At 58.4% G+C, this 20,826-nt stretch overlaps 3 protein-coding genes across 18 annotated transcripts in view; 2 read left to right on the top strand and 1 right to left on the bottom strand.

The window, feature by feature from the left end:
• COL18A1 (collagen type XVIII alpha 1 chain) overlaps positions 1-1,309 on the top strand; it is a 41,745-nt gene extending 40,436 nt beyond the window's left edge. For both annotated transcript variants that reach the window (XM_074594774.1, XM_074594772.1), the window contains one exon: positions 9-1,309. In XM_074594774.1, the coding sequence (XP_074450875.1) occupies positions 9-222 (214 nt within the window). In that variant the 3' untranslated portion in view covers positions 223-1,309. The remainder of the gene's footprint in view (positions 1-8) is intronic.
• Positions 1,112-7,056, bottom strand: SLC19A1 (solute carrier family 19 member 1). Its single transcript, XM_074594775.1, has 6 exons — positions 6,898-7,056; positions 4,007-4,317; positions 2,542-3,289; positions 2,125-2,317; positions 1,900-2,041; positions 1,112-1,802 (listed from the first exon to the last, which is right to left on the bottom strand). Exons 2-6 carry the CDS (start codon positions 4,181-4,183, stop codon positions 1,614-1,616), a joined length of 1,449 nt encoding a protein of 482 aa, XP_074450876.1. The 5' UTR covers positions 4,184-4,317; positions 6,898-7,056; the 3' UTR covers positions 1,112-1,613.
• A 2,506-nt stretch (positions 7,057-9,562) lies between these two features.
• Positions 9,563-20,826, top strand: part of PCBP3 (poly(rC) binding protein 3) — a 63,277-nt gene continuing 52,013 nt past the window's right edge. For 11 of the 15 annotated variants that reach the window (XM_074594174.1, XM_074594173.1, XM_074594172.1 and 8 more), the window contains exons 1-2: positions 9,628-9,685; positions 13,842-13,910. The gene's annotated coding sequence lies outside the window, so the exon portion shown is untranslated. Of the gene's footprint in view, positions 9,686-13,841; positions 13,911-20,826 lie in introns of those variants that run through there. The other 4 variants (XM_074594169.1, XM_074594166.1, XM_074594175.1 and 1 more) reach the window with 3 other exon arrangements.

Here is a 20,826-nt window from a genome sequence, read left to right as displayed (position 1 = left end):
CTTTCCAGGCCACAGAAGAGCATTTGGCATGGCTCAGATGCCAAGGGCCGGCGCTTGCCCGAGAGCTACTGTGAGACGTGGCGGACAGAGGAGCGTTCTGCCACCGGCCAAGCTTCCTCGCTGGCCTCCGGCAAGCTGCTGGAGCAGGTGGCCAGCAGTTGCCAGCATGCCTTCATTGTCCTCTGCATTGAGAACAGCTTCATGACCGCTGCCAAAAAGTGACACCTCCCCCTCATCCCCTGGGTACCCCATGCCTCCCTGGGGAGGGTCGGGCCAGCCTGCACCCCAGCACCCCCATGGTCCTCAGCCCCTCCATCTCCTGCCCTCGCCCCACAGGATTTTCTCTTCCCGCAGACCTGAAGCCAAAGAGTATCGCCATTGCCCCTGCCTTGGGTTGGCAGGGGCTCACGTCCCACCCGGGGCAGGGCAGCCGTGGGCTGGCTGCCTTCCTCCTCCTCCTTTTGCTCCACTTCTCTTCTAACCCCTAATATCTAACCACTTCATCTTGTGTCCACCACCCGCTCAGATGCTCTTTTCAGGGTGGCTGGGCAGGAGGATGCTCAGCAGGGAGATTTCAGCACTGCCATGTGGTTTGCCCTCCTGGAAAGCCTGCAGGGGTTTCTCTGACCCCCACCTCCCAGCCCCGCACTGTCCTTGCCAGGAGCTTGGGGCCAAACCCAAATCCATGCTGCTGGGGCCATGGGCTCTTCAGCCGAAAGTCCACCATCCCACCCAAGCAAGGGACCGTCCCATGGCGGTGCCAGGGCTCTCCCTAGATGGTCTCCGTCCTCCCAAGGTAAGGACCATTGCACCCAGCCCCCCCCATCATCATCCTCACCTCCATCCCTCTGGGCACAGCCACAGCCAGGCCAGCATGGGGACTGATGTGATGGGGTGGCCCCAACATGGGGACAGGCATGCCCTTGGCCTGTGTTTACGTGTGTTGTGTGTGTGTTGAGCACATGTGGTACCGAGGGCAGACACCGCCATCACCCCCCCCGCCCCTTTGCTGCGCTCTAAGGGCCAAGGCACAGCAAAGCTGGGTTGAATTGGTGTGGACAAATCCAAGGTGCTAAAAAAAAAAAAAAAAAGAAAGAAAAAAAGATAAATCTGTAACTAGCTATTTTTATTGTATGGAAATTATTACCATAAAAGCTGTGCGAGTCACACAGTCTATTTCTTACAGTCTACTGTATTTTGTGTAATTAATGCAATTTCAAGCCTGTGGATCTTTATATTTTTTTTTGTCGGTTGTGTCTTATAAACCATTTTCTAAAGGCACTGAATAAAAAAAGGTTACCCTCTTGTAGCCTGGCTCCGCACGATGATGGGGAGCTGGTGGCTAGGAGACCACCTGGACTCCATCCATATCCCTGCATGGTACCTGGTGGTGGTGGCAGTCGTGGGCATCCTTCACCTGCTCTGGTTGTGTTTGTGTCTGGGGGGCGGGAGCACAGCCCCTGCCCCCACGGAGCAGAAAAAGGGTCCCAAGGGGTATGTCCTCAACGGGCTGGCGCCAAGGACTGCTAGCAGGACAGGAGACAAAGCACACAGTGAAGGTGATGCTTGTTTATGGAGCCGAGGTCTGTCCACGGTGGTCACGGTGCGGGTGCTTAGGCTTGCACGACACCTGTCTCCAGGCTCTTGTCCTGTACCAGCACCTCGGCAGCGAGCTGGCATGGCTCCTTGGCAAGAGCCAGCTCCGCTGGCTGCTTTCTGCAGCTATGCTTGATGCCCACGCTGACGGCTGCCAGCAGGTAGACCACTGCCAGCAGTGTGAAGTAGCCGAAATACACATAAAACTGAAAAAGAGAGGGGGAGAGAGCAATGCTTGCAGCCCCACCCCACTTCATCCCACACCATTAGGGGATCACCATCCTAGGTGCCACTCATCCCTACCTGGGGATGCACAGACAAGCCCAAGACCCTCTTGTCAGCCACGATGATCGTGATGATGGTCTTCAGCACAGTGGCGAAGAAGGTATTGACCCCGAAGACCAGTGCACAGAGTTCTTTGGAGAGGGAGGTAGCAATCTGGAAACTGGGGAAAATGGGGGAACTAGTGAGCCCCTGGTGCCAGCCCAGCTGCTGAGATAGGAGAGGGTCCTCAAGGGTACCACGCACGTGGCAATGGGCACCAGGAACTGGTAGGAGCCGCGGAAGAAGACATAGGCGGCATAGCACAGCCAGATGTTCCTGGTGGTGTTCATGAGCAGGAGCAGCCCTGCCTGGAAAGCTGTCACCACCCCAATCACCAGCTCCGACCACAGTGTCCACCGGATCTTCACGTAGCCAGCGATGAAAGAGGCACCAGCCCCTGGGGAGTGGATGAAGGATACTGTGAACACCTCACCAGCATGGGACCACCTCGCGTCCCCCAGCCTTGTCATGCTCATCTCATCTAGTGATGCTCATCTCATCAGCACTGCCATACCACCCCCTGCATCCCCCAAAACGCCAGAAGGACTGCCAATCCCGGGGACGCAGTGGGATGGGGTTGTCCTCCTGCATCACCCGTGTCCCCAGCCCGGGGCAGCATACCTAGCAGTGTGGAGGCGGCGTCCACTCCTCCGTTGTACACCCGGCTGTTGTCTGTGGTGGGGTAGATCTCACTCCAGAGGATATGCACATAGTACAGCATCAGGTAGTAACCAGCTGAGTTGAAGACCCACCACAAGGACCATAGCCGGAGCTGGGGTTGCCTGGCCAATGCTCCCAACTCCCGCAGCATACGGCACAGCGCTGCCTCCCGCCAGCCCCCTGTGCCCCCACCGCTGTCTCCCCCAGCCATCTTGTCCAGCTCAGCAGCCGCAGCCTCATCACCAGCCCCCTCAGGACGGTTGAAGAAGAGGCTGCGCCGCGGCCACTTGAGAAAGAGGGTGAGGATGAGGCCGAAGCTGACGAAGCCCAACGAGATGTAGTTGAGGGTGAGGAAGGAGACGCCACCCAAGGTGACACAGAGCTGGCCTAGCACTGAGCTGGTGAACACACCCAGGAGGACGGCAGAGCGGGAGTAGCTGGCCATACGCTGGTAGCGAGACGGGGCAACGAGGGAGAAGATGTAGGAGGAGTAGGCAATGCGGGCAGCCATGGTGATGCCGTAGAAGAACTCCATCAGCTGCATGGCCAGGACAGAGGTGCCCAACACCAGCAGCAGCCAGATGGAGATGTGGCTCAGGCTCTGCAGCACCAGCACTGGCTTGTAGCGCAGGTAGTCCGTCAGCAGGAAGATGGGCACCAGCACGGCCATGTAGGAGTAGGTCAGCACCGGTGTGATCACATTGGTCACCTGCCGTGTGTGCAAGGAGGGACTGAGCACTGGACACATCCCTGGGAGATGGCCCTGGCCCAGAGGAGTGCAGTTTGGGTGGGCACCAGCTGCTGACCCCCATGGCAGCACCTCCTGGGGGAGGAATGTGGCCCATGGCGTGCACTGCTGGAGGCCTGGCTGAGCCCCAGCTCCCTCCCGTGCCGGGAATGCAGCATTCCCACGAACACAGCCTGCTGGGACTGGGGCCAGCGTCCCTTGGTTTGGGGACAACAACATGTTGCCCCTCCTCATCTAACCCCCTCGTTGCCAGCAGCCCAGTGGTACCCAGCCCTGTGCCCCCCACTGTGCACCATGCCAGCATGGGAGGGTCTCCCCAGTGAAATGGGATGGGGCTTCTCCCAGCCCAGCACCCCCCTGCCATCCCACCGGCTGCCCAGGCAGGCCGGGATCAAGCATCACCCCCCAAAAGTGGTTTCCAGCCTGAGCACAAGGAGCCTGGGACTGAGGGTACAGGGTGACCTTGTATCCCAGTGGGTCAGGGACATGCTGCCAGATGGACACAGGCTGCCTTCGCCCTCTGCCTTCTCCCCCCACCCAGAAAGCACCACCACGTACCACCCACCAAGCAACACCTCCATGGCCCAGGGCAGCGAGAGGATGCTCCGGCCAGCCCCAGGGTGGTGATTGTGGCTGGAAGGGGGACAACCAGTGGAGGACAGGCTGCCCGTGGCTCACCTCTGTCCGTGTGAAGTTCTTGTCGGCCCCCAGGAGATACGGGGTGATGAAGCTCTCCCCGGGTCGGATCTGTGTCATGAAGCCGTAGAAGCAGAGGTAGAAGACTTGTAGTTTCCAGCGCTGGTCCAGTGCTGCCTCCGATGCCGGCTTTTTGGCATCATCATCCTTCTTGGGCATGGCTCCACTGGCTCTGCAGCGGGACAGCAGTGTTGTCCCGGAGACCGTGAGCTAGACAGGCTTTGCCGGGCCAGGCAGCGCGTCTCTGGCCACAGGCACTCTCCAACGCATCGAAAGCCACGTCGCTGCAGTGTCTGGGGAGAAAGCAACGTTTGGCATGGGTTCAAATTCCTCCATAATCGCAAGGCAAATAAATACCGCTACCTTCTCCACAGGAGATGTTCTTGCAAGAAGAAAAGCAGCTGCACGTCTCGCTGTGAAAAAAGTGGGGGAGGGCTATTTCGGGCAGCATTTGTAAATCTTGTATAAAAGAACCTGGATGCATGAAGCGCCTGGCTCTGCAGCGGGGTGTCCTTGGCTCCCATCAACTTGTTTTTCTCCCTATTAAGAGTCAGTGGGGTTTTACTCCCTTCCTGAAATGAAGGTTTTCTCTGAGCCAGCTTGCTCCACTGCAGACCTGGAGGCAGGGGGATGCAGGCACCCTGCGCTGTGGATGCTCCGGAGAGAGACGGCAGCGGCCATGGGGACTGCACCGGTTGTGAAAGCGAGTTAATGTGCACACCGGGCACAGGGCTGCCCGTGTTACACATTAGCTGGGCAGTCAGTAGGACTTCAGCTCCTGCAGGCAAGCGACTGCCCCTCGGCTCTCCTCTGCCCCAACGGGACACAATCCCACAGGGCGGCATTGCTCTGCCTGGGGAGAATGCAAAATGCCACGAGGTTCACAGCCCAGAGGGGGATTAAACGCTCAGATCCTGAGGTTTGGCCACAGGAAAGCTGGCAGTGCTGGGGAAGCCCAATTAGCAGTCACGGGATGAAGGCAGGGAAGGGAAAAGGCCTGTCCTGGGCATGCTCCCAGCACTCCCCACTCCCATGACAGGTCACCAACAGCACTTTCTGAGCCATAAAAATCCACATGTGCCAATCCATGCCGCAGGAGCACGGTCTAGAAACCCAATTACCCTGCTAATTGCAGAACAACTAATCACAGTCATTAAAAACTAAGTCCATAGTCCCAGTCCATGCCCTCCACTGCCACCCTGCATGGCGAGACTGGGGGGCTCACCTTGCAAGAACCCCACTGGATCACAGACATGGCTAACAGGGAAATGAGCTGGTGCCGGCACTGGGGATGGCATGGGAAAGCAGATTGTGATCAAAACCAGAAGTTGCAGCAAGAAGTGGGGTGCCTATTTGCCCGAGTGATGACTCACCGGTCCAGTGACACTCCCATGGAATTTCAGCACTGGTGCTTAAGCAACACCAAAACATGCATGTCCTGGAGCTCACATCTGGGCAAACAGTCCCTACCGCTTAAATAGGTCCCTGGGGAGCAGGGCAGGGATTTGGTGCTCACTTACTGCCAGCCAACTATTGCCCAGAGCCAGCACCAGCTTGGGCACCGGACGGAGCGGATGGAGCACTGCAGTCCCCCTGCAGTGCCAGGAAGGGCAAGTGGGAAGGAGCAGGGGCTAAACCCCCACAAAACACCTCCCCAGCCCCATGCTGTGCCATGCCCACCTGGGGCCCCTGCCAGCGTGACTGCCTGGACTATGCCCCATCGCCTGCTTGTCCCTGAGCTGGGCTGAAGATGTGAGCAATCGTCACCTCCAGCAGCTGCTCTCTGCGGGGCAGCCCCCTGACGCATGCTCTGGGACCCCGATGGGCTGTTTTCCAACCTCTTTTGGAAGCAGATGCTCCCCATTTCCTTTCCCGTCCATCCAGGATGGATATGTGTGCTCGTCGCTGGCCCAAAAGAAGCCACCTGCATTAAACCCAGGATGCAGCCCCGTGCCGCCGCCTCGATGCCACTGCCTCCAGGCGCAGCAGCTCCTAACTCCCAGCATATGCATCCCCACATATTCAGGGCCCCAACTCTGAGCCTATCTGGCTGGACCCAGCTCCACCTCTCCAGACCATCCACTGAGCTGCTGCCGCGTGAGGTGAGCGGGCACAAGTCCCAAGGGAAGCTCCCACCTCGGTGCTGTCATCCCTCTGCCCTGGGGCAAGCCAAGCAGAGGAGAGGGAGCAGAGTGTGGGTGGTTATCACCATATGAACCTGTTTATTGCCAGGTTATTGCGGCGTGACTTTGACAACGGACTGCTGTGACGCCATGTGGTTGTCAACCCAGGGCCATGGGCAATGCAGGAAGCCGAGCTCAGGCACAGCTACCAGTGGAGCCACAGCCACCACAGTCCAGGGGGGACAGCCTCAGTGGGGATGCTCCCCCCGCAGCCGCATGTTGGTGGCATAGAAGCAACGCCGCTGAAGCACGATGCGTTCTGTGGGGAGCTGCCCAGCGGGCAAGGGATGAGGGTGCGCGAGTCCCTGAGGCACCTTCCCAAAACAAGGCAGGGGAAGCTCCTCAAAACACACCCTTGCCCACTGTGCGGGCACCTCTCCGCATCCCCCCCGCCAGCACCCAAGGGATGGGTGGCTTCTTCGGGTGCCGCGGGGTGGTTTGGGGTGCACGTGGTAGAGGAGGGTGTTGGGGGGAGCGGAGTTGCGCGGCACCAGCTCACCCTGAGACAGGGCACCCTGCGTCACCCTGGGGACACCCACACCCCCGGCACCCCAGGTACCCCGGGCGACTCAGCACCCCGGGGACACCCCACATCCCCGGTACCTCAGGTGCCCCCGGCACGCCGGCACCCTGCGACCCCCAGCACCCCAGAAACCCCAGCAGCCCCTGCCCCCGCAGTCCGGGCCTTACCTGGGGGGCCGCGGGCATGGGGGCGAAGGGCCGCACCAGCCCGAGCGCAGTGTGGGGGTCCCGGGGCTACCGCGGCGCCGCCGGCGCCGGAGCCGGAGCAAGGCCAGGAGAAGGAGGCGGGGAAGGAGGAGGGGCCCTCGGGAAATGTAGTCGTGCCCCGTGTGCGGGGCGGCGGGGGCACTACAAGTCCCATAGTGCAGCAGGCGGGAGGAAGAGGAGGAGCAGCAGGAGGAGCAGCAGCAGCAGCAGTTTGGCTGCCGCGGGGGCAGAGCGCTGGCGGCACCCCGTGACTGTGTCCGAGGCGGGGGGAAAGTCCCGCCGAAAACACCGCCTCCGCATCCCGCCCGCCCAGCTCCCGTCCCGACACGGCACCCTTCGGCTCCTCCCCGCCGGGCTCAGCTCCCCGTCAGTCTGCCGTGGCCTCTGGGCTGCGGGGTCCCGCGTCCCGCCAGGCTGCCTCGGCAGCACCCCCGAGGAGACGCTGCCCACCACCTTCGCTCCCCTCCCAGTGATTTAACGCCTCCCCTACCCGCTGCCCGGAGCTGCTTGGATTTATGTCTAGCCCCCGTTTTTTACAAGCGGGGGGTGGAATTTATTACAGCCCGGGCTGTGCTGCAACCCAGAGGGTTCTGGATGTGCAGCTGCCCGCAGGGCTCAACAAATTTGCTGAAGCCCTTCTTCCCCCCAGCACAGCCTGGCAGTAGCCCCCTGATACATGCTTATGGGGTGAAACCACAGGGGCTGAATCACAGCCCTGCACTGGTCCCAGAGGCAAGAGCATCCATAGAGGGAAACTAAATGGAAGTGGAGACCCTCGAGGATCGGGCCCTGCAGCTTCTGTCCCCATCTCCTGGGAGATGACGCATCTTCTGAGAGCATCTTCCCCCTTTTCTCCGCCTCTCCTGGCACTTACCCTGCCAGAAGCAAATGCAACCTGACAGTGCTCAGCTACTCCGCTGAAATATTTATATGTTCCTGCCTGAAAGTGCGGCAGCGGGATTCCAGATGCCCGGGGATTGTCACGCCCCCCCACGCAGGGCTGTGAGGGGTCCAGGCAGCTGCACCCCTGCCTGGGGTCTTCCTACCCAGAGGCCTCCTATCCCGTTGAGCCTCCCAACACCCACGTGAAGATGCTCACTGCCAAATCACCACGGTGGGGGGCTGGACCAGCATTTATTTCACTTGGGGTTTTCTTCTCCTTTTCTCAGCCAAACAGATAGAGCCAGGGTGTGTTATTTAGGTGAGGGATATCCCAGGTCCTTACTTTAATGATGGCACGTTTACTCCCTGAAGCAGTTTCCTCCCTGGGGAGGAAACGAGGACACCAGGACAGCTTTGGTGCTGCAGAAGGAGCTGGCTTCTGTCCCCTTCCAGGCAGGCATTGGTCCTGAGGAGGGCTGTAAGACTACAGCAGACATGTCCACAGGCTCCCTGTGCCCACCATGTGCCTCCCCCGGGCAGGGGCACAGCCCTTGGTAGGACCTGTCTCTCCATCCTGATTGCCAGGACGATGGCAGGGCTGGGTCTCTTCCTTGTGTGCAGCAGGACCTGGGTACAGGAGCACCCGAGGGTATGGGTCTGGTGTGATGCTGTGCTCTGAGGCAATGCCAACACCCTGGGGGCACTGGTGGGCCTTAATGACCCTGAGCAGTGTCACCATGAGCAGCGCCACTTGCGGCCCCCAGCCAGCCAGCGTGCATCCCTTGGCAAAGTCACACCTCTGCTATCCAGCCCCAGTGATTGGCTGGATTCCCCCCAGCCTGGGATAGTACCCAGGGGTGCAAGGGCTGGGCTGGCAGATGCATTTGTGCAAAGGGCACCGCAGCCTCCTGTCTGATGGCTCACGAGGAAGGGGAACCCCCCCAGGCCTGAGGGCAGGCATCCCCTGGTGCTCAGCTGCTGGGGCTTGAGGCTGGGACTTGGCTTCAGCAGAAAGGTTGGGGCAGGGGCAGGGGCAGGGGCTGGGTAGCAGCAGAACAGCTGTAGGGGCAGGGGCAAGAACAGGAACAGGGGTTGTAGCAGGGGCAGGGCAGGGGCTGGGTGGAGGCAAGGGCAGGAGCTGAGGCAGAGGATGGGGCAAGGGCAGAGAAGGTTTAGGGGCAGGATCTGAGGCAGGGCCAGTGATAAGGTCTGGCGCTGGAGAAGCGGCAGGAACAGGAGCAGGGTCTGGGACACGGGCATGGTCTTGAGCAGGGGCAGGGGCTGAGGCTGGAGCAGGGAAGGGGCCAGGGCAGGAGCTAGGGTTGGGTGGGGCAGGAGCTGGGCAGGGCAGGGACCCGGGCTGGGAAGCGGGCAGTGGCTGGGGCAGAGAAGGGCAGGGACAGGGGAAGGTCTGGGGCTGGGAAAGGGACAGGGACAGGGGCAGGGGTTTGGGCAGGGGCAGGGGCTGGGCTGGGGCAGGGGTATGGGCTGGGGCAGGAGCAGGAGCTGGGGCAGTAACTGGGACCTGGCAGGGGCAATGGCCGGGGTAGGAGAGCGGCTGGGGTAGGCTTAGGGGTAGAAGCGAAAACTGGGGCTTGGGCAGGGGCGGGAGGGGCTGGGGCACAAACCGGGGCAGGGGCAGGGCGCGGGTGGGGCAGGCAGGGGGCGGGCAGAGCCGGGGGGCCGGGCAGGGCGCACCCGCTCGGCTCCGGCTGCGCCTCCCCCGGAGCGAGCCCCACCGCCCCTCCCGGCCCCCAGCCCCGCCGCTCCTCTCCTCCTGCCCAGCCCCTGCCCGACCCCTCCCCGCTCTGCACCGCCCGTCCCTCCCTCCGTCTCTCCGTCCGTCCGTCCGTCCGTCCGGGGGCAGGTAGGGGTTTGCCTTCCCTCGGGCGTTGTTTTGTGGGCGGGGGCGGGCTCGGGGGGGAGACCCGGGACGGAGCCGGTGGTGCCGGTTGCCGGTGCCGGAGGGACTGCCCCGCACCGGACGGCCGCGCGCTGCGCTCGCCCTGCTCCGGCCGGGTCCACCCTTGGGGCGGAGGGAGGCGAGTCGCCCGCGCGGGGACTCGGGCGGGGTGTGGGGGGAATGGTGGCGGGCAGGAGGACGCAGCCCCTGCGACGAGGAGGCGGCTCCCGGTGTGGCATCACTCCGGGAACCAGCGCGGGAGCGGGAGGCGAGCACCCTCCAAACCCGGGGTGGCTCTGCAGAGCAGCGGGTTCCCCCTGACCCCGCTCCGAGGGGCTCCCCCCCATGCGTTTCCACCTCCCGAGGTGTGCATCTCTGCAAGGCTGCTGGGACTTTTCCGTCCCTGACTCTCAGCCCGTTATGCCGCTTGGCTCGACAAGGGCCAGCCTCTGCTGAAACAAGTCCCAAAGTGCTGTCCCTGTGGCCCTGGACCGCAAATGGGGGTCCCCAAGGGAGGTGGCTTGCCAAGCCCCCCGTCAGCTGCTGCAAGGAGAAGCACATGTGGGGATGGGTGATGGCAGGGATCCTGTGCGGGTGAGTCCTAGCTGCTGGCTTTCAGGTGGTGGCTTTCGGGTTCAAGCATCCTGTGGGGTCCTGCTGCTGTCAGTCTAGTGGTTGTTTCTGAGCCCTAGCTCCAGACGTGCTGGTCTCTAAGCACCCACCAAACAGCGGATCAATGCACCCAGCCGGGGCCGGTGCAGCCCCAGCATCAGTGCCAGGGGGATGAAGGGGCCCCAGGCCTTGTTTCTCGAGCACACGTCTTTAAGCTTCCACTGCAGTTGGGCAAATCATTTCCTGGGAGCCCGTTTCCCCAGCCCGGCCCTTTCAGTCCTTCCTCCAAAATTGGGCTGGTTCATCAGCACATGCCCCCGAGGGAGCACAGGGTGCTGTGCCCTGGAGTTGCTCCTCTTTCCCCACTGGAGCCATTAGCCTCCATCACACGGAGCTGGGTCAAGAGGGCTAGATTTATTTGGGTATCGACTCCAGGGCAGCAGGAAGCATTTATTGCCCAGCTCCTCCCAGCAAGTTCCCCAGGGTCTGGGGGAGGTGTTGCTGACCTGTTCTGGGGAGAGGGAGGCCCATGCCACCCTCCTCGCAGCAGCCCAGCCCTGTGCAGCATCCTCTGGCGGCCGCTGAGCTGCAGAGCATCCCCACCCCTGTGTGGATGCTGCATGGCCGCCCGGGAATGGCGCAGAGCCCCGTGCCGCAGGCTGTCCTGCCCCTTCATGCAGCACGGCAAGCCCAGGGCAGGTGGGGCAGCTCGGGGCCACGATGCCCCAGGGGCTCCCATGGTCCTGAGGGTGTGGGGCGAAGTCGGGTGCTGTGGCCATGGGGGGCGGTGCAGGTGTCCCAGGCTTTCCTGGCCTGCAGCCGCAGAACGTGCATGCTTGCATCCTTGCAAGCGGAGACAGCGCCTGCACACATGAAGGGATGCGGTAGCAAGGGAGCGGGTGGTCCTGGTGGGAGGTGCACTGGACGCTGCTGTGTGCCAGGGTCTTGGTGGGGCTGGGAGGTGGTCTCCGAGGATGGAGGGTTTGGATAATTGCACTTAGAGCGGACCAGCTCTGGCTGTAAGCAAGGAGCCTGGGGATGCAGAGCCCCATGGAAGGTGAAGGCGGCACCCAAAATCTCCGTGACTTATTCCATGCTTTCTAAGAGCATTTCCACACATCTGGGAGGATGTGAGAGGGAAACCCCTGTCTGAGCTTGTTTTAAGTGATGGCCAAGGAGGTGCAGCTCTGCCATGAAATTCAGGGTAGGCCCATGCAGGTGCCAAAACTGCTGCCAGACACTGCTGGGGTGGGCTGAGCATTGCCCATTACTGTGCTGCCTGAGCCCCAGGTCCATGGGGCTGTGGTGGGAAGCTCCAGTTCAGGAGCCTGGCTCTCCTTGGCTGAGGGAGAGCCCTTGTGTAACCCTTGGCTTCTCTCCCTTCTCTTTGCAGTGGCCCCAGGAGAGTGTGGGGTTGTTTTGGGGCTGGAGCAGGGTCCCCACCCAGCTGGTTGGCGTGGCTGCATGGTGAGGCTGGGGTGCTGCAGCCACTCCACCATATGTGGTGTCCCTCCCACAGGGCAGAGTCTGGAGCGGGGGAACAAATGTCCCAAGACCACCGTCCCTGGCTGCCGCAGGGCTGACAACAGTGCCCTGCTCTGTCCCTGTGGGAAGGGAGCACGGTTCAGGCAGCTGCCGGCAGCACTTCCCCCGGGCCTCGGCACTCTGCTGGAATCTCTGCTTCTTCGCCCTGCTCACTGGGGAGGTGAATTAATGGCGTTAAGATGTGGCTGGCATCCCATGCAGCACTCCCCAGCTGTCCTTCCCTGCATGGAGGCTGCGGACATGCCAGAGATGAATGCCAGGCTGGGGACAGTGTTCGTGTCCCCATGGTGGACCCTTTGCTCCCAGTCCTGGGGCAGTGACACCTGGGGCAGGGATGGGGGCATATTCATCTTCCCCCATCCAGTGATGTGGAAATAGGTCCACTTTTCATCAGGTTGGCAGGCAAGCTGGGTGCTAGCACCTCTCTGGCTGCCTGTGGGGAAACCAGAAAGAAGAAAAGCTCTTTCTAACACAGTAGGTCCCTCCTTTGAGTGTCCCCAAGGGGCTGTTTTCTGTTGAGGAGGGAATATGGGATTTTCCAGCAGGCAGGTTCCCAGAAAGTCCATCGAGACTCAGCACACCCAATTGATGGGGAGCCCTTTACAGGAACGAGGGATAGTTGGTGATTTCCTAAATGAGGCTAGCACTCAGGAGTGCAAAAATCAAAAAGCTTTCCTCTGAAATTGTGAAACAAAGCACTTCAAATTTTCCGCCTTTTGTTGCTTCTTCCCTTTGTTGAACCCCAAATTCTGGCCTGTTTGCTGGGCAGGCTTTGCGATGGGATCCACAGAAGCAAAATGCCATTCCCCAGCTGGGGAGGATGTGTTTCCAGCCTCCCCGTTGGTCCAGCAGCAGCCCATCATCAGGGTCTCGCGGCGTGTCCTCCCCCTGGCCTTGTCAGGGGAGCATTGTTGCAATGCCTGCAAAGTTTGGTGCGTGCACATGGTGGGGAAATCCAGCCATCAACTGGAGGAGGAGAAAGAGGGTCCATATGCAAGGGCAACCAGCTGAACTGTCCCAGGAAGGGGTTAATTCTGGAGCTCCAGATCTAGTATCCTATTGCTGGCTGCTTTGAGTAAAAGCTTTTTTGGCTGGTTTCAGGGGAATTGGCTGGAGGATGACTCATGCATCCCTGCCACCAAGGAGTAAACCTTCTTGTGAAAACTTTCACAGCCCAGGGTGATGGTTTCCTGAAAATTCAAGTGCCCTGGAGAGCCCCGGTCTGCTGGCTCCAGGTTTAGCTGCTTCCCAGCACTGCTAGGGTCATCTTGTCCTTAGGGAATTGGGGCAATGGTATCTCTGGCATGGGTGCTGCGTGATGCTGAAGCGCCTGTGCGGGTGTCCCCGGGATGGGGACCTGTTGTGGCGGGCGCAGGATGAGTGACCAGCAGCAGCACAGCCTGCCGGCACTCAGCTCGAGGTGGGAGGGGAGTAGGGTCTTTTCTTAAAAGCCACTAAACGATAACAACTTAAGCAATGCATTTGGAAACATAAGCGATGTGCTGCTGCAAGTGGAGGTAGCAAATGCTCTGCTTATTCCTGATGTTAGCGTCTGAGTTGCTGCTCATGGAGGGGTTTTTCATCCACGAGGTGCAGCTTTGCTCTGTGTGTGGTTTGGAGCTCCCCCCGAAGTGTTTGTAGTGAACATTGCATGGACACAGGACGCATGGACACACTGACCCACAGCTGGTGTGGGGCTGGGGGTGCTTCTGGGGATCTCTGCCTTGAAACCCTGAAACGTTTTCCCCTGTACAAACACACCACGATGTGGACTCTGCCCCCCAGGTCCCCTCACATCACGGTTGCATGCTTCCTTTTACGACATCTTTGCTCCATCACCCTTGTGAGGATTTGGGGGGGGGTTGCTGCTGGGCACCCACGTGCCCTGCATTGCCTCAGGGCATGTTATTTGGAGGATGCTTTCGCCCCGGCACAGCCTGACTCTTGTCCCTTTTGTCCGCAGGGCGAGAGACGCCCAGTGTGCTGCCAGATGTGTCTCCGAGTCGCGCTGCACAGGGGATCGGCCCCAGGGGTAAGGAGGCAGAAACGGCCCCTCTATAGGTCCAGAGCTGCCAAGGGGACTCCAGGCATGACGCTATTTTGTCCCTCCCTGGCACAGGTCACGCCTGCTGGTTGCAAGGCCAGGCCAGACCAGCTCTGTGCTGCCAAGGGGTGGTGTGTGGCTGCTCCATCCCCTCTTACCCAGGTGTTGTTAGGAAGCTGGATGATCTATGGTGAGGTCCCCACTGCTCATTTTGCTGCTGAAATTATAAAAATGAGGACCTTTGGCAATGGCAGTGGATGAGGGCATCAGGTTTCCAGTGCCTGAAGTGAACCTCTCCTCCCTTTTGTATGTTTCGGGAAAGCCCGCAGGAGAGCCCCTCCTGGTGTGCAGACAGAAAACAGAGGGCATGGAAGAAGTTTTGAGGTTTCAGCGTGAAGTTATTTCATGCCAGGCAGCCTAATCTGGCTCTGGAGTTACCCTGCTTGGGACAGGAGCTGGACCAAAGACCTCCAGAGATGCTCACAGCCTGATTTGCTCTGTGTCTCTGGCCTTCCTTCAAATATGGAAATAATTCCCTATTTAAAGGCTTTTATTTGACTGATAACATGAAGGCAATGTTTTGGGGAGCTCTAGAGAGGAGACCCCAGGGTGTCTGAAACGAAGCCCTTCCCTGTGAGGAGGCAGCTCCGCAGGGCAGGCGAGCCTCTCCATTGTGCTGTGGTTGCCCACAGCGACTCCGTGAAACACACCTCGGGAATCTTGGGAAGCTGCAAAGCCCAAAGCCAATGGGCAAAATCCATATGTTTCTCACATCTCATAGCTTTGACGGAGATTCTCCTGATCTGGCTATGTTGGATGCTTTGTGTCAGGGAAGGAGGATGCCTTGGGGACGCCCAGGGTCGGTGACTGCTGTGCTTGGGCAAGGGGACCCCACTGCTGAGGATGTGGTCGGGATGTTTTGCTGTTCAGCGACCAGACAGCTGACCAGATGGGCCTGGCAAGACCCTCACCTCTCCTTAGGGCTGGTTTGAGTTTTTTTTCTGGGAGGCTTGCATAACGCTGTTGGGGTTTCGGTGTCTACTGAAAAGTCCACCTGGGGAGACCTCTTCAGACACCTCACTGGTCTGTGCCTCAGTTTCTCCACCTGAAAAACGTGTTACCCCTCTGGGGGATTTTGGACACCAGCGCATGGCAGGGGATGGACGAATGAGGGACCTGAAGTTGCCTGTTTTACTGCACAGCTTGGGTGACTGTGGTCCTGGGACAGGTGGAGATAGCTCACCCTCTCTCTCCTGGGACATTTCCTTGTACATGGGCTCTGTGCCGGGGGTCTGGCTCCCCATGCAAGTGACAGAAATGATGCTGTGCTGTGATGATGTGTGTTGCACCTTGGCTGGGGCTTCACCGGGCTCTGCCAGCCGTCCATGCTCCTCCATCAGGGGACCAGGGTGCAAACCATGCCCAGATGCCACGCATCCCAGCCTGTATAGTCTCTGTCCTTGTTCTAGGTTGCAGGTTCTTCATTTCAAGTGTTTATGAGAGCTAACATGCCTGTCATCGACAGCTCTCCCTGCCATGGCTAGAAAATACCCCAGAGTTTTGTGAGTAGAGCTGACAATATCTGGTGAGACATTTCTCCCTTGCAAGCACGCAGGAGTAGTTTTGCCAGCCCTTAAACAAGGGAAGAGGGGATATGATAAAGAAAGGATGGAAGGAAAAAAACCAACCCATGAGAACAGAGGATGGCACCAAATTTACTGACCTCCTTGCTTTTCGGTGCTTCTGGAGCAGAAGGAAAATGAACTGGGGGGGGGTGGAGAGGAGGTGTCGGCTCTTTGCAAACAGCCCCAGGAGCAGGACCAGGCTGTGCAGACCCCAGGGTCTCCTTGTGCTGACTTCTGCTCTGAGGTCTTCTGGGCGGAAAGATGCTTCTGAAAGGCATTGGGTGAACTTAGCAATGGGCGATGTCCTGGGGAGCTGCTGGTGGCATCTGCTGCTGGGGCTTGGCTCTGGCTTAAGTGCTTTGACATCGGCACATTACATCATTCCTAATCCTTTTAGTGATGTCTAGGTTTTGGGGAGAGCATGTTTGGCTCTCCAAATCCCATCCTGAGGACCTAAACTAGCCCACTCCAATTGACTAATCCCCGTCCTTCTCAGAGGCGAGGAAGGACGAGGGATTCCACTGTGGATGGTGTGTTTCATCCCAGTGGCTGTTCCTAGGGCTTCCTAAGACCACCAAGGACTTCTCATGTGCAGTGAAGCCTCAGCCCTTCATGGTTGGGGAGCACTCTGAAAGTTTTAGAAGTGCACCAGATGTGTTTTTTTCCCAAGGAGACACCAGCCGCTATGTCTCCCTGGGTAGGGTACTTATGACTTAGCTTGCCGTGACCTAAATGGAATGTCTGCTTGTCCCCAAACCAGGTCTCCACCAGGTACCCAACCCTCTGACTCTCTCTCCTCTGCCCTAGGGAATGCTGGGGTCCCTCTGGGCATGCTAGATGCTGCTGGCGTTTGCCACAAGAGGGAGGAAAAGGCAAAACGCTGAGTTTACCCTCCTCGCCAACCGATTTGTCCTCTAGGAGATTAGTCCTATTCCCTGGCTTATGGGGGGATTTGCAGCCTCTCCATCTGCTCGAGCCCAGCAGGTCAGTGGGTGCTGGGGAGGAGCGGCCAGAGCCCAGCTGCTGTCCCTGCTCCCGGGCATCCCAGGTAAAGCCACCCTTGAGTTTGCACCCTGGATTGGGCATTTCTGGCTATATCTGTCGGAAAGGAGTAAAACCCCCTGGAGCTACATGGGTGAAAATCCCACTTGCGATGTGGTTTAGACCTGAGGGTGTTTGTCAATGGAGCTGATGAAAATTATGTGGAGCAATGGCAAGTTTTTAAAGCTGTTTTTGGCTGGTAGAAAGCCTTGAGGATGCTCGAGGACCTCCACTTCCACTATCCCCAGGATGATCCCAGGAAGATGATTGCCCTGTAAAACCCCCTTGGCCTTTGGGAAAGCAGGTGGGCAGGTGGAGAGGAAAGAATCTTGGTGCGGGCTTTCCCAGGTGAACCCACAATGTGCCTGCTAGTGCTCTGGGGGTAAGTGGGAGGAGGTTTGCCAGCTCACAAGCACTTTTAGAGCCAGGTTTTCTGGAGGGGAAATCCAGGAGGCGATAGGGGTGATACAGAGCTCTCCCGTCTCCCGCTCCGTCGCTCCCGTCTCATCACCAGGCGCTGTTTAAAGGTGGTGGGTAAGAAAGAGGCTTGAGGTAAGTCAGGGAAAAGCTGATGACAAGTGGGCTTACAGACACTGGGTTTATAGGGACTGACTGAACTAGGTTTGTGGAAGCAGCATGGGGGGTGGTGCTGCTGGGTGATGCTGGGGGCCGGAACTTTGCCAAGTGCCATCCTGCTCCCAGGCTGTGCAGACCGTGGGACAGGGGAGCCTTTGCCTATGCCCAGACCTCAGGCAAGAACAGGTCTGGCATGCTGCTGGACCCATGAATGTGCTCTCCCTATGCTACTGCCTTTTTGGCAGGTGTGGGGCTGCGTGGGACCACAACGGACCCCCCCTGGGGATGCTGCCGGTAGGGCAGCTCTCAGAAAGCACCGGCTTCTCTTCTAATGTGGCAGAAAATCACATAGAGGGGAGCTCCAGGCAGCAGAGATGAGATGCCAGCACCATCCCCATCCTGCTCACCCACAGCTACAGGGCCTGCGGGGGGGGTGGTTTTGGCCCCCTGTCTCCATTCTCCTTCCCTTGCTGTTTCGCCAGGAATACCAATGGAGGCTGCCAGGTGTCAGCTCGGAAATCTTTTAACTTTACCTCATCTCCCCAAATGGACAATGTCTCCGCTCATTAGGTACCCGCCCAGGGGGCAGATGTCAGCTCTGCTCATGGCTTTTCTCAGCTCATCTCTGCCGAGACTCTTGACGGCTTCAGAGCGCTCAGGTCCCATCACGTCACACCGGCTCCTGCCTGTGGGGCTGCCCGCTCTGCAAGCCCAGCGGCCGTGCCATCCCAGTGGCAGCTCACCTGTGGCCCCCCACCTTGGGTTCATCACTTCCCCCTCTTGAGGAGTGTGGTTTTGAAGGATGTTTTGTTAAAAGGCTGGAAAATAATGGGCACTGGTGGTATATGCATGGCATGTGTGTGTGTATGTGTGTGTGTAGAGCTGGAATTGGTTTTCCTTGCCTGGGCAGCGCCTGGGAGGAGAAGCCATCGCTGAAGCCTGCCCTTTGAGGCTGATGCGTCCCGACAGCTTGTTCACTGGGACATTAAAATCATTGCCTCTGTCTGCGTAAAACACACAGTAAGGCGGATGATGGGAACGCAGGTCAGGGGAGGATTGTTCGCTCCCCAGCGTGATGAGCGGCAGCACTGAAAACCCCAAGCAGCAGAACAGAGTGGATCCCAGAAGTGCAGGGGCTGCTGCACCCTGACTGGATGTAAGTGGGGTCCCCTCTGACATGAAGGGAGCCAGCAGCCTGGAGGGGCAATGCAGACAGAGCCATCTTGCTAAGGTTCCCAACTATAAGGTGTATTATAGCTCAGGGATTTGGTGATACAGTGAGAGAACATCCCCATCCCCATCTCCATCCCCACCCCATCCCATCCCATGTGGTGCATCCCTCACCGGCCACACAGCCCGTTTTCCCAAAGAGCTTGAGCTTTCCCTGGGAGGTTGCAGCAAAGCAAGAGGATGTCTGCAAGCTCTCCATGCCCTCTGCGGACCTTGGACCTCATACGGGTGCCCCACAATCCCAAACACAGGGCCGAGCAAGATGCCCTCTGGGCACAAAGAGCCAAATACTTGCAGGTGAGGGGAAGCTGAAGTCCAGCTTGGCTCGCTGAGTTTACAGGAGAGGCAGGCTGGGTGTTGTAATTTTTTTTTTTTTTTTTGGGGTGGTGGTCGTATGTTGTATAGGATATGGGAAGACCCGCTGGTGTTTGAGACGGTGGGATAGGGCAGCATGCCAGGGTCCTGCGGGGGCTACTTCTGCATTACCAGCCCACAGTAGGTGCAGAGATGGGGAGACTGTGCAGGGCTGCTGGAAATCTGGTTTTGCCTGAGCAAGCTTTGCTGTGTGGGACCCTTAAAAATGATTCCCAGCATGATCTGCTGGGTTGGGCTGGGCAGCAGGGCAGCATGTGAGCTGGGGTGTTCTGGATACCCACCGAGGCAGTGCCAGGGACGGCCCCCATGCCTAGGTGCTGCTTTGAATGCCCACAGATGTCCTCAAGAGCAGTGCTTACCAGCTTGCTCAGCCTGAGCAACAGTGGGGGAGTTGTCACAGCCCCATGGGACCAGTCACAGGACCTGCTCACATGTGGAAGTACCTAGCAGCTCACCTCTGAGGCTGGGCAAGAGTGAGGAGCCACACACAGTTCGTTCATCTTTGTATCCTATTGATGCCCTCTTCAGACAATATTTGGCCACATCTCCGTGATTCCTCCTTACCCACTCAAGACCAAATATCGTGAAATTTTGAGCCCCTTGGAACTAGGTAGCTGAGTCTTCCAGTGTGCGCAGACAGCATCAAGCTGAGGGTGCTGCTGAGCCCCTGGGGGTTGCTGTCCTGCTTGGGGTCCATACTGCTCAGGGTGCTTGGTACCTCTCTGGGATGAGTTAAGGATGTTGAAATGTCATAGTCTACAAAGGCTGGTTTTGTGGGGGACTGGCCACATCAGTGTGTTGGAATTCATTGCATCCTCAGGTGCTTTTGTCTGGCATTAATAGGTGTGATTTTGCTGGGATCTGAACACCTCTGCTGGCTCTGCTCTTCACAGATGACTCCTTCAGCATCCCGGGTAACCCCTCATGAACATTGCTGATGAAATTTGCTAATGGCTAGCGGCAAGCTGGCCATGCTTTCCACTGCCATGGATCAGAAGATAGAAAGCTTTTGGCGTGATAAACTTGCTGGTGTCTTTCTCATGACACCAGTGCATGTTTCACTGGCGAGAAACAACCAGGAAAAATAAAAATTGGCTCATCTGCTTGGCAGAGCAGACACAAAGTGCTGTGCTGGCGAGAGGATTTGGGAGATGATGGTGAGCATGATAGTCTACCAGCAGACCAAAAAGTTGCTTGTCCATAAGATTGTGATGCTCCCTTTTAAGAGAACTCCTGACTGCCTTACATTGGTCACTGATGAGCAAGACCCCACTGTTGTGTAATGTGGGGACACAGGCAGCTGCCACAGCCAGTGCCTCTTTGGCCAAGGTGGTGCTGCTGGGTAGCTATGCCTGGCAGAGGTCTTCTGGAAGCAGCCCCACAGGAGGTGCTGGGATATGCTTCAAGCAGCTGTGTTCAAGACGTGATTTGCAGTGATGAGGTTTCTGCTTGGAGGCAGCTTTTGGATTACTTGAGGTGCACTTGTACCCATGCTGGAACTGAGGTTTGCCCCCAGCATGGCACCCGTCCTCTGGGAAATGCAGGCATGTCCATACCTGGAGGTGACATATACCTTAATTGCAGAAAACACAAGTTAGGTGGCTCAACAAGCATATGATTCACTGACCTGCTCTGCGCATCTCAGGGGGCTGAAAAGGGAAAAGCTGTGCTGGAAGCAGGAGTTTCTGTGCATGGATATGCACATGGTGCACAGTGCAAGGCTACGGGGTCGTGGTTGGGATCTTCCTGTGCAGCATGTTAGTGTAAGGGCGGAAGGGTTGTAACATAACAAGAAGCAGAGCTGCTGGGAGATGGACCAATATTTGATTAAGAAAATTGCTGAAAAATTCTTTAATGACACATTTCCTGAATGCTAAGCCTTGTCCTGGGATAAACTCAAACCTATGACCTCAAAGACAAATAGAAGTTATTTCCTTGTGAATTGACGGGCTGCGTTGCTGTGGGTCACTGTTCTGCACTTGCGAGGGCAGCGGGGAGGTCAGGAGCCCATGAGGCTGGGACGGAGGGGCTTGTGCCAGCCCTAGGGAGCAGGAGTT

This window comes from Larus michahellis, chromosome 7 (genome assembly GCF_964199755.1).
Source record: "Larus michahellis chromosome 7, bLarMic1.1, whole genome shotgun sequence".
Lineage (NCBI taxonomy): Eukaryota > Metazoa > Chordata > Aves > Charadriiformes > Laridae > Larus > Larus michahellis.
This window is presented reverse-complemented; position numbering and strand designations above follow the sequence as displayed.

What these genes read in the sequence shown, in the direction of transcription:
- SLC19A1 (XM_074594775.1), bottom strand. Translation starts at nt 4,183, where the DNA reads ATGCCCAAGAAGGATGATGATGCCAAAAAGCCGGCATCGGAGGCAGCA. An exon ending in CGCCGCCTCCACACTGCTAG is followed by an intron (nt 2,318 to 2,541) that starts GTATGCTGCCCC and finishes TCCACTCCCCAG; the next exon opens with GGGCTGGTGCCTCTTTCATC. An exon ending in TTCCTGGTGCCCATTGCCAC is followed by an intron (nt 2,042 to 2,124) that starts GTGCGTGGTACC and finishes CATTTTCCCCAG; the next exon opens with TTTCCAGATTGCTACCTCCC.